At 33.2% G+C, this 13,684-nt stretch overlaps 1 protein-coding gene across 2 annotated transcripts; it reads left to right on the forward strand.

Moving 5' to 3' along the window:
- The first annotated feature begins 567 nt into the window (after positions 1-567).
- LOC117394270 (iroquois-class homeodomain protein irx-4-B-like) lies at positions 568-9,697 on the forward strand. Of its 2 annotated transcripts, none has more exons than XM_033992386.3 (6): positions 568-878; positions 4,430-4,632; positions 5,179-5,430; positions 6,130-6,236; positions 7,675-7,988; positions 8,408-9,697. In XM_033992386.3, the coding sequence occupies exons 2-6, from the start codon at positions 4,588-4,590 to the stop codon at positions 9,130-9,132; spliced, it is 1,443 nt and encodes a 480-aa protein (XP_033848277.2). In that variant the 5' UTR covers positions 568-878; positions 4,430-4,587; the 3' UTR covers positions 9,133-9,697. The 2 variants fall into 2 exon arrangements, with proteins under 2 accessions (XP_033848277.2, XP_033848278.2); XM_033992387.3 differs by having other exon boundaries at positions 568-754.
- The last annotated feature ends 3,987 nt before the right edge of the window (positions 9,698-13,684 follow it).

A 13,684-nucleotide genomic window follows, 5' to 3' on the forward strand; every position in this document is an offset into this window, starting at 1 on the left:
TTGGTATCTTCTGTCCTACAAAGACTTATAACATGCACACTTTACATGTATTTCTTTGTTTTGTCTTCAATGTAATTTAATTAAGTATGTCTGTTTATATTTATTTGTGTGTTATGTTTTTGTATTGATTTGTAAATTAATTATTTAACTAAAGGGTACAATAGTCACTTGCCTGTATTCTAAAATCATGTACAATGTTATACGTCAGTTAACTTTCGGTAGCAGGGCTTGATTTCTGGTAAGCAAGAGATGAGTGTATTTAGTCGTAGTAATGGAAATCTGTAGGAATGCAATGGATAAGATGCACCGCTTCTAGTTTAATCATACATAAAACTGTCTCATCTAAAGAGATAGTATTGTGATGTATTTCATTGTAATTATTACTGTTGAAATGTCATATTTTGTGTGACAGTATGGGCAATTGAAAAGATCCATTATGAAGTTTATTATTTGTATTTTTTTTTTTTTTTTTTTAATGCACTGTGGGATCTTTGGCAAGAGTTAAATGAGTAAGAAGCAAAGCGATCACTGTAGCTGTTCTCTCAAACGTCATAGTTGTACGGGAGGTTACTGAAGTGAGTGTGGAGCCCATGGGACTATAAGCATAGTTTTCCAATAGAGTCACAGTACTGTACAGAGGTAAATGCTTGCATTACTTTTCTGCAGCTCTCTCCTAAATTAACCAGCCAATGCGAGAAAAGGCTGTGGGTCCGGGACATGGGAAAGCTATTGTTAGAAGAGTTTAGCTGAAAAGGTAACTGCCAAACATTGCGTGCTTTATTATGTATTGTATTGGCATAACTTCCTTAACATGTGGTTATCTGGGGGCTTTGTGAAGAAATATTCCACAGCTTATTCCAGAGAAATTAACGTTGCAGGTAATTATCTTTTAAATCAGTACTTGTGATGTCTTGCAATCATTTTTTTTTTTCACTTGAAATAATGGACTTATCAAATGTCATTGTAAAACTGAAGAAGTTGAAAACAACCGTTACATGACCAGAAAAGAGGACAGATTTTTTATTTTTACTTTTTATTTTTGTTGTCGTCTTGGGATGCGTACCTGTATCCAATTAGATGTTGATGGGTTCAAAAGTACTAGAACTTGAAGGGCAGTTTTTGTATGCTACCATACGCATTATTGATGATCGCTGCATGTTTATATAACGCAACGAAATAGCCTATACGTTTTGTTGTTTGGTGTTTTTAATGCTAACATGGTCAGTCACATAAAGCATGAGACGACAACCATATATGAAATCATAAATGCGTTTGCATTTTATATTGGGGGGAAACAATCTATGATTTTATTATTTTTTGTAGATTGTGGTTCTTTGGCATAATTTGTTAGTCACTCTTGGTTGTTTTCAATTCCACATTGTAACGGTGTATTTGGTGGCCCCTGTTACAGGTAGTGCCACTCATCCCCCTATAAGAACTCTAAATGGACATTCTTGCTTTTAAGTGGAAGTGACAAATAAGTGGAAGTGACAAGTTAGCTTTTAATCTTTTACAAATCCAAAACTAAATTAACTTCACGGAGGAGAATCTTTTTAAAAGCATATACTGGTGTATCTAAATATTTAATAGGAACCCAAAAACACAAGCAGGGGATAATGGAAATGTATACAGAAAGGCTCCGTGGACAAGATTGCTTACTCGACCTGTCTATCAAACCTCTAGCAATTATTTTGCTTGTGCTGTTCAAATTGTGTACATTGTTTCTAGCAATCCTTTATCAAGACATCGGTTATTAAACTATTTATTCAACTGAAAACGTTAATAACGCAGTTTCATATTCTGACCATATTTTTTTTTATTCATTGATACCAGTTTGAGGCCTGTCCACATTCGTCATTTTTTAAACAGTCAGACAGAAATACGAGTTACATAAGAATAGATAGGTGGATAGATAGACACAGTTGTGTCACAGCTGTTTAATTATATATATATATATATATAGTAAATAAACAGCATGTGCCGTCTCTAAGATACATTGTATACAAATATGCTATGGTATGAACAGCACTTCAAGCAGTTCATATAAATGAATACAACCGACACTAAGTTGTTATAAATGAGTGTATGAAAAATATTTAAAAGAATAAATGTTATCGTCGATAGAAAATAATTTAGCAATATCCCTTTACACAAAGGACCAGTTCCAATCTGCTTAATAAACGACATAATAGAATGTGTAATATGTTCCTAAGAGGCTTTTTCAAATACTAAGTCCACACTAGCCTATTTAAGTGCAGTGGTCCCATGTGTTTTGTGTGTCACTATCTGGCACTTATCTACCGTTACATCGGAAAACACAAGAGACATCCCGCTTGCCAAATTGTAAATCTGGATTCCATGTGTATGCAGGACAACTTAACCCCTAAACTGGTGACCCATGTATTTGAAATTTAGAATTTGTTATGGTCATTAAGGAATATATATATATATATATATATATATATATATATATATATATATATATATATATATATATATATATATATATATATATACAGGCTTCTAAATGCCAACAACTTGTTTTAGGTAGCCCAACTTAATTTAATGACAAGCACTTTCATCTGTAAATGAAAGCAATTATGCAGCAGATATTATATTATGTTGGCTGTGGTCTCTAGATAGTCATCAATCACCCTCAATCGAGCTGTCAGTGTGGGCAGATTCGTTTTGTGCAGGCAGTCTTCCAGCTGGGGAGAAGAAGAGAACATCATCATTAATTTGAGTGTGACCCTTGGGCTATTCACATGTCTGAACTCGGGAATCCATGAGCAAGCTTACTCTGGAGCTAGGCTACACCACCCTATAAGAAAAATACAGTTTCAAGCAAACCTTGAATTAAAGTTATTTAAACATTGTACAGGTATTATGCTTAGCACCCACAGGCAACAACACAACTTGAAATATGTGGAACAAATGAATGCAACCGTGCAGTAATATTACCTTGAAATTCACAATATCAGCACACCAGACGAGATTATGCTTATACTGTATCTCAAATAGAAAGAACATTGCGAACACTGAAATAGACGTTTGGTTGTATATTGGATATGTAGGCCTATATTAACTTACTAAAAAAAAATGTTGTTTGCTAACTAGCACTAACTTAATTAGTCTTTCAAATATGCTAATTTTGCTACTACAACTAGCCTATTTACAAATATCTATACATAGACTGACGACAAAAAAGATAGATCACATTCCCAAATACATGGTATCGTTTGTTTACATTAATTATACATTAATTATACAATATATAATAAACTGTATTTGGTGTGTGTGTATATATATATATATATATATATATATATATATATATATATATATATATATATATATATATATATATATATATACACACACCAAATGCAGTTTATTATGTTATGTAGTATTATTGAAATAAAGCGTTTTAGTAGACAGAATTTGGTGTTTATACAATGGGTGACAATGTATTAATATGTATGTATATAAATAGATATATAGATGAGAACAAATAAAATCTTCATGATTTTTTTATTATTATTAATTTGTACATGGGTAAAATGTACATCTTACATGTAACTTGATAAATATTTACTTTATGTCAAACATGTACAGATATGCAGGTTGATCCTATACTCAACCATCAAAACAATTAATGAAGATTCCAGCAATAAAGTATGGTTACACAATGTATTGTATACGTGTTTATGTTTAAATGCCATGTGGCTTTTGAAATGTATATATGCAAAACATTTCTTGCCCCCAACCTTAACTGCAAGAAAACAGTTCCTAAAATAACTACTGTGGTAATGTCTTCTGGTTTTAGGTTAACCTCGTCGACTAACACTTCATCAAATGTTGCCAGAAGATTTAGTAGTGTGTGTTTCTTCGTTTGCCTCATTTGTACTTGAGACTAATCATTACAAAAGGGCGGAGTGAGGCAGCTGCTCATTAATTAATTTCTAATTAAAAGTCTTCTTCATCCCTCAGTGACTCGGGGAAAAAAAATCATTGCTTGGCTTAATTATTCTGGCATTTTTGTGCATCTCAATGGTTAATATGTAGGATATCTTGAGAAATTAATTTGGATAATGTAATTATAAAATTTAGGAAACCTGAAAATTATCGATTTTCTATCTCCCTCAAGTTGTTCTATTTTGATCCCATGGAAATGCATATTAAAGTTACTGTCTGGTCATTTTGAGTGGGATTCATCTGACGTCAGAGTCAATGGTGTTTAAAACAACGTGCATCTGGGCTGACGTGTTTTATAGTACTTTTTTAAAAAAAAAGCAAAATATGTAATTCTGACACCAAAGTGATTAATCCGGGTGAAACGTGTGTTCATTGATTCTAATGAGATTGCATGTCATAAAACAGTTTAGGACCTTCCAAAGCTACTTCATGTTTTTTTTTTAAATCATTGCAGAAGCATTTTAAGGAATTAAATATGGTATTCGGCTTCGCCCTATAAGCATCTCGGAGCCTGTGCTTACCAATCAATTGGTACAGTGAAACACAGCAAGGCTGCAATAGCGTGGAGACCAGGCGTCTCCCTTTATTCCTGAATACTGGGACCTCTCTGCCATGTCATACCCACAATTTGGATATCCGTACTCATCTGCACCCCAGGTAAGGCTTTCTTTATGGATCTTCAAAGGGGGGTTCAATTTAATTTATTGCGCTATTGATTAACAAAGTCTATGGTAGTACTTAAAGCAATAACGATCCTAGAGGACAGCTTTTAGAAAAAAAATACAGCATCTAAAAGTAGAACAACTGTACAATACTTTGTAGATTCAGTAAATATATTATTAAGATCGTTGTTGTGGAGTTTCACGGTAATACTGTGGATGCGTTGAGTTTATTGTTGACTTTGCAAAAAAATAAATCGTCTTACATGCGTGTAACTTCATGGAATAATGCTCTGAGGTGTTCTATTCAGATTTTTATTAATTTATTTATTGGCACAAATCCAGAAGTCTTCAGAGGTAGTATATGTTCTACACTTTCAGTACTTGCAAAATAAAGGGTAGACTGGTCTTCATGCTTTTACGATGCTACATTCAGTTTTGTTTTTATATTTTACAGGGATATGCAATGCGGTCTAAAAACGTTTAAACTAATTACTAAACTAAGATCCCTTGGTTTTTAAAATTTATTTTGTGTACAATACAGTTCCTGATGACCACAAATTCTTTGACAACTTGCTGCGAATCTAGCGGCAGAACTGTGGCTGAATCTGGGGCTGCAGCCTCTCATCAAACGCCAGTTTATTGTCCTGTGTATGAGAGTAGACTTCTGGCCACAGCCAGACACGAGCTTAACTCTGCGGCGGCTCTTGGAGTCTATGGGAACCCCTACACGAGCAGCCAGGGCTATGGGAACTATGTTACTTATGGCACGGATGCCTCCGCTTTCTACTCGTTGGTAAGCAAATTTCTGATCTCCTCACCATTGATTATTATATCAGCACCAATTAGGGCTTAAATAATCACACCTCTTGTCCTCACAAAGTGCTTGTTTCAATCAAATGCACTGCAGTTTGATGGTTGTGATTTATCTTTTCAACCGGAATTGTAGTTTCATGGAGTTTGACTAATTGGCAATTGTACCTCTGTATTGTGTGCAAGTCGACCTATTAATTACGGATTAGATTGCAGGTGACATCTGAGGAGCTCAATTTATTTGAAATGGTACATTACACTTGTCATGCGTGATTTAAGTTTTGTGTTAGGATATATATATATATATATATATATATATATATATATATATATATATATATATATATATATATCCTAGAGACCAAAAGACCAAACTTGCTGATTAACTTATAAAACCAAACACCTTTTTACAGATTTTGGTTTGTTTCTACTTTCATCTACTGACATGCTGATCCCATTATTATCACTGTTTTGTCTAACAATAATATAACACAGCGTACAGACATTGCACTGTATTTGGTGCCCCTGGTTTTCAAACTAAATAAACCATTTCAGGAATTGTTTTTCCAACATAGTTGACTTTGTCGCAAAAGACTGTGTAATAATCCAGCTGTAATGGTTAATAAAATAACATGATCAATGTTTTTTTTTTTTTGGTTTGTTTGTTTGTTTTATGTTTTAGAGTACATTCGACTCAAAGGATGGGAGTGGATCTGCGCATGCGGGGATCACCCAGGCTGCAGCCTATTATCCTTACGATGCTACTTTGGGGCCATATCAGTATGACAGGTAATGAAACAGGTTATTTTTAATGATTTAAAAACATATCATAAAACATAATTCTGAGTCCTGTCTTTACTAAACCAGGACCCAAGCGAATATGTGATCATTGAATACACTATAAAAACCAGTTGTTTAAGAACTACATATTTTGAGCAAATCTTGTGTTTGTTTTTGTTTTTATTGTTTTTTAAAATTACGAACACAAAACAAACACACAGTATACAGTATGTAAATACTAAAAAGTGTTCAAAGTCTGTTGCAAAAAGATTTATATTGGATGTTGGTTTTACAGTGCAACTTAAATGTCGTTTTGCGAGGCAAAGTAATAGCATGTTTTTATTTTGAAAGAAAAACAGTAAATATATCATTAGATAAGTGGTGTGCTGTGCTTTCAAGCCAGTGTGTATGTATGTATGTATGTGTGTGTGTGTCTATATATATATATATATATATATATATATATATATATATATATATATATATATATATATATATAATATATATATATATATATATAATATATACATGGCTTTGGCTTTTTAAGCATAAGTCTATATATATATATATATATATATATATATATATATATATATATATATATATATACATTTTTACATAATCAACAAAACTAGGATACGTTAAGTAGTAATAATAATAATAATAATAATAATAATAATAATAATAATAATAATCGTAGACTACTTATCAGCCAACTCTATATCCACCACTTTAATCTTGGGTCATTCATCATATAACAACACGCTTCCCTTTGTAAGACCAGTCATTCTCCTATTTTCTGATGCTTTCAATTATTCATAGACAGTTGTGTGCCTTCTGCAAAACAAAGCTTATAATTTAATTAAATTGTCTTAAAATTATGATTAATAAATAGATATGGTTAAAGTTACCACTTATATTAAGCAACTTAGCCTAAAGCTATTCCAAACAAAGGCTTTAATTATCAAATTCCAGACCAAACCTATGACTTCAATTTTATAGCTGTTCACCTAAGATCGTTTTATTTATTTATTTATTTATTTTTACCTGAGGGTCTTTTTGCACACAATCAAGCAATTTTAATACAGGCTATCTTATCTTTAAGGATCAGTACATCTGAAGATATTACACAGCTGCAATGCCAATTCTCCGTGCATGAACATGTAACAGGGAAAAATGGCAATAAATGAACACTAGGGATTCTGATAAAACTGTGTTGCTTAAGGTGATTTAAATACTTTATCTTTTTTATTATATACCCAAGTCCAGTTTTTTTTTTTAAATTAATATTCTCTTTTAGGTATCAACAGTTAAGAAAATGTTCATTTCATTAATCAAATTATTGTTTCTTATAATGTTATAATTTTATTTTAGGTATTGCACAGGAGATAGAAAAGAACGTGTATTTGTCTTTTAATCTTTTTTGGATTGTCTTAACATTATTTAGATATGGCACAATGGATGTGGGGACAAGAAGAAAAAATGCCACTCGTGAAACAACTAGTACCCTCAAAGCTTGGCTCCAGGAGCACAGGAAAAACCCATACCCCACCAAAGGAGAAAAGATAATGCTGGCCATCATCACCAAGATGACCCTGACTCAGGTTTCCACCTGGTTCGCCAATGCCAGGAGGAGACTTAAGAAGGAGAATAAAATGACCTGGCCCCCACGAAACAAGTGTTCTGATGAGAAGAGATACGATGATGAAGAAGGAGATGAATCTCAAGAGGAGCACGTCAAGAGCGAAAAGAACGATGATGGTTAGCCAACTTGATCTTGTTAGCTGAATATGATATGTCTGTTGCTGTCATGGTTTCAAATGGGGCATAATAACCACAAGGTCGCCAAATGGTTTAGGTCACAAAAAACAGCATTTTGAAAATTAGAAACATTTAAATGTAACTAACATTTTTAAACACACACCCTTTTTTGGTTATGTTGTAAGTAGTGTTGTATATTACTTTTTCATCTATTTTTCATCATGTTCTTAATAACTGTAACTGTCACTAAATTACAAAATGTTATCTAATGCAGTGGTACATACATTCCAATTCAAGTTTCAATCATGCTGTAGAGGACTATTGTTTCTATTGCGATTGAGTTATTAGTATTTACAATAACTTAAATTGACTTTTAAAATAGGTTATCTGAATGCTATTAATAATATTTTTATATACAGATAACAGAAGCAGAGATGACAAGGAGTTGCAGCTGAGTGACCTAGACGACTTTGAAGCGATTGAGTCAGAGAGTTCTGAGTGCGAGCTGAAACACCAGTTTCACATGGGCAGTACCCATATGAGAACCACCGACTGCCCGAGTGATCACTTCAAAGAAGCCTCCTCAAAGATGTTAATTCCGTCATCACTCGAAGGGGATCAGGAAATTGACAAAAACTGTCTTAAGACGGTGTCTGAAGATTGTGACTGTGATCTGATAAGTGGGAGGCAGACAAAAACGTGTTTTCAACAGAGACAGCAAATGCTGGAGAGCAAGCCACGAATCTGGTCGCTGGCACAAACCGCAACTTCTTTGAATCAAACTGAGTACCCGTCCTGCATGCTGAAGTGTCAACAGGTGATCTCTTCATCTCCAGCTGTTTCCTCCCCTGTTAATGCAATTGACAGGCAACAGGATTCACCAGTGACCACTCTCAGAAACTGGGTGGATGGTGTTTTCCATGATCCATTGTTCAGGCACAGCACTTTGAACCAAGCATTGACCAATCCCACAGTTTCATGGGCCACTTCCAAAGGCACTATATTGGAGACAGGGGCACAGGAAAATTCCATTGCAAATGCTACCAACGTGATCAAAGGACACATTCCTAGTTTACAACACCAAGAATCAAATAAAGACAATTTGGTATTTACTAAGTCGGGAAGCAAAATGTTTTGCTCATAACAAACCAAAAGTTCCTGTTGTCTCCTGCAAAGGTTACTCTGGGATGTACTCTTGAGAAAATGAAAACGCACAAAAAAAGTTTAATTTGAATATCAGACTTTTCCTTCAGGACGTTGGATCACATTTATATTTGATTAGTCAAGAGATATGTATGCGTTGTTATATTGACAGCATTTCATTCACGACCCCCCCCCCCCCAAAAAAAAATAAATAAATGAATAAAAAGAGATCAGTGTGAATTTTGTTTTTTTATTTTTAAAAAGCACGTGCAACCAATGTAGGGGTTTATTTGAAAGTTTACATTTTAAAACATTTGCAAAAAGTGAAAAGCAAAAATTATGATTTTTTTTTTTTCTTTAAGGCATGCAAATGTTTAAAATACTTAACTCTTCTTATGGGCTCCACCATTGTAAGCCAATGATTCACGAGCATCACTGCTAAGGATTTCAAAGAACTGCACAATTTTTGCTTAAAACTGAAAGGATATGTTATAAAAGTATGTTCACAAATAAATTATGTTTCAGAGGTAAATGCTGAGTGTTATCTGATTGCATTAATAAAAGGATGCTGGTTGAATTGAATGCGTCTGAATTACACAACTACCATACTATACTTTTATTATGTATTGTAGAATGAGCATCATCCTTTGTCCCTGCACATCTGTGTAAAGAGATTTTGAGTTTTCTGTCTTGTGATAATTTCCATATCCTTGTCATTTTACTTACTCCATTAAGGCCAATGCAAATAATATATGCATACAGCTATCATGACATTTGATTCAGGTGTGGTAGCTTTCATTTGAAAACATTTACATTTTTTTATAAATTCATCTTTCAGATAAGTCATCCAGTTAAGTAATTTATTAATAGAACCGGCAATATTTGTGAAGTGAGATTTTAGATGATAATAAAATGCTCAATTGCTTAAAATATAAAATGGAAGACCTGCAGAATACAGTTTTTGAATCTACTTTTAGCATCTCTTCATGAAATTGAGAGACAGTGAGCACACTATAAATAATAGCTACTTGTTTAAAATAAAGACAATTCTTTCTTCATAAATTATTAAACACAGTATACAAGATAGAATAACGTTAAGGCTTAAAGCATAATGGTATTTGTTTAAAGAAACTAGGTGCATATTATAGAAGACATGTAAAATATATATTTGTGGTATTCAAAACTTGAATTAAAGTCACATGTAGTCTTAGTTAAAATATTCATGATTATATATATATATATATATATATATATATATATATATATATATATATATATATATATATATGTCATGTACGAAGCCTATGATTGCCAGTGTTTAAAATGTTTGAAATGGTAAAGCTATATTAAATTAAGAGTATAGTAGCCTGTATTTCATCCTATCTCCAATCAGCTGTAATTGGGATGTATGCCGTCATATTACTTGTCATTGTATTGACTTTCTTTCTTCTAGATGATATTATCGAAATCTCTGAACCTCCATGCTGAGCCAGCTGTCAAACTGCTAAGACAAGCGCCCTGGTCGCTAAAATGTGCAACAGCCAACATAATTTGAAGTGAAATTTTCATTTTGACACTAACCCTTCAATTTCCAAAGGCTCTGCACCTAGTGATATCCGCATCAGGGAAAGGCTTTACCGGGAGCCACGTCTTAAACTGAAAAGGGCAAAGGAACTCAAATTAGTTGTAATAGATAAAAAGAGCAAAAATAAAGTCAAAGGTACTTGACAGTAATAGCTAAAAGTCTATTCTCCCTGGAGAGGTGTTACAGCTAGAGGCCCGGCAATAATGAATTTTAATGTGGACACTGTGCGATTGAAATCTTTTAAATGAAACCTTTTAGACAAAGCAAATCATTTTCAAGCAAATAACCAAAATGGCAAGAAATAGAAAAAACATTGGATTATAATATAATAAGGGCAAAAACAAAATTGTATTCAGATGACAGGGTGGTTGTTTGCTGCTTTTGTGACCTTTTTTTTCTGTCTATACAGAATAGTTATTGTTCTGACCATGCTTTGTTTTATTGCATTATTATTTCTGCATGCAAATCTACTGATTTGGAAGCAAAATCGTAGGGCAAGCACAATGACCGAGTTGAGTAATACAGTGTTTGAATGCTTTTTTACTGTGAAGGTTTTCAGAAAATTTGTTCTGAATCACAATAGGGGCCTACATAAAAACAATCTTAAAAATAGCATGTTTACTGAAATAAAGAGAAATACACTACTTAAGAAAGGCAGAAATAAGATATCAATTGTGTAAATACATATACCTATATATACGTTTATGTATTTCTACCACACCCTTACAAAAAAGTACAATGGGATTATCATGGTGGTACTATGGTACTGCATGGTACATTGATGATACAGGATAGTATATATATATTATATGATAGATACCATGGTACTTCTATTGTACACAAATAGTACAATGGTGCATCACAGTACCTCCATATGGCACTATACTAATACAAAGGTACAGATTTAGACTCTAGGTTTAAACTGTGTAGTTAGCACTGTTGGACACACTATTTGCACTTGGTCTTATAATTGGACTATAGAGATTAAGACTAGTGTGGTACTAGTACGGTTTTAAAGAGGTTGGTTTTGTATTTTACTTTATGAATTGTAATACAATGTTGGATTACCTAACAGCATTGAATTTTACCTTGGCCATATAAAAGTAGTGCCATGTTTACCATTCAGTTCTCTACTAAAATTTTTTCAGTTAGTTGGACCACTTTAACTATGGTACAGTATTTTGGAGAACTTTTTTTTTTAATGGAAATATATAGTTAGCAACTGAAGATAATGGTGGTCTTTCATGTTATACATGTATCAAATATAATATCATATATCCTATGATTTTTAATTTCTAGCAAAATAAACTTTGCTTTAAAAAGGCAAACTGTTTAATATTGGTAAACATCAGACACCAACATATATTTTTTCGAAAAAGGTGCATTTTCATATAGGTAACAAATGCAATACAAACAAACCTATATCACTAGAGATATAGCAGGTAAAAATTATAAATATCCACAGTCACATTACATAATGTATATTATTAGTTTTAATCAAAACTAAATACAAAATAGTGTTCAATCAAATGAGAGTGAAACATAAATATAAAAACATTTTGTATCAGTAAATATAGTGAATACAATCAGACATAAACTCAGGCAATCTGAAATAAACTCATACAACTGTGGTTTTTTTTTTTTTTTTTTTTAAACCTATCAAATTACATAGTCCAAGCAGACAGACATTTAACAATACAACAACTTCAAGGAGCATGAGAATATTTGCAGTAACAGCTCTGTAATTAATATTTTGGCAATTACAAATTCAAAGAAGGGCTGCAACCTTTTAGCCTTCTTCTTCTTCTTCTTCTTCTTCTTCTTCTTCTTCTTCTGCACATAGGAAGGTACATAGCTTATTTATGTGAAACCAAAACATTGACACTTTCAAAAAGTTCAAGATGAGAAATGGCACTTCATGCAGCCCCATTTGAATCTTGTGAAGAGCAACTCCTGGACCATGTGTTAACACATGTGGGCCTGAAAAAAGACCTGTTGTATTTTTGATTCGAAACTGGGGAAAGTTGCTGTAACTATTAAGAATTAAGACTTAACTATTATCATTTGGTTAATCTCCACATTCTAAGCCACTGTTTTATTATTTTGATTATAGAATTGTACATTCTTGATATCATTCTGTGATACTCCTTTCACACTGGCACTCCTACCTGGGTCCCAACCTGGGTTCTGGCTACCCGGGTCACAATCACACGTAGTGTGAAACCATGTATCTGGTTGTACCCAGGTTGACCCGGGTAGCAGTGACCCACCTCAGTATGTGGGTCAACACGCTTTGACCCGGGTTGAGCGAGACAAAATGCATGACGGCTGTTTGTAAGCCGACGAAATAACAAACAGCTATGCCTGTGTGACGGTTTCACTTCTGCAAGGAATGTTTTGGTTTCTTCTGTTTAGCCATATTTTTGTTGCTTGAGACACACCATGAGCCAGATTGCAGCAGGGATGAAGAAACATTTGCTCTAATCAACATGTGTGAAATCGCATAGCCACTGGGTCCTGACCCATGTAGGTACTGACCCGATTAGAGCATGCCAGTATGAAAGGGGCTTTAGAGAAAAATCACACATCCCAGTTTGAACTGTAGTGTAACTTTTGCATCCAAATATGAAGTTACTGCAATTACTGTAATTGAATAGGTTTTAAAATAAAATATTATCAATCATACTGGTACACATACTTTATTTATTACCGTACTTAACGGTACTTATTTTGGACAGCTTTGTTCTTAAATTTAGCAGGTTAGTAATTTAGATGTGTGTTACAGCATCCCATCTCTGACATTATTTAAACAAAAAAAAAAAAATCTTAAAGTGTTCTTACAAATGTGCCAATTTGAAAGGCAACATTGCGTACCATTCTTTTTTTTTTTTAAAGTACCACGTTTAAAAATTTAAAAAAGTATTTAACCTCTGATAACATGAAAAATAATAATAGTTTTTTTTTTGTA

Source organism: Acipenser ruthenus, chromosome 3, assembly GCF_902713425.1.
Source record: "Acipenser ruthenus chromosome 3, fAciRut3.2 maternal haplotype, whole genome shotgun sequence".
Lineage (NCBI taxonomy): Eukaryota > Metazoa > Chordata > Actinopteri > Acipenseriformes > Acipenseridae > Acipenser > Acipenser ruthenus.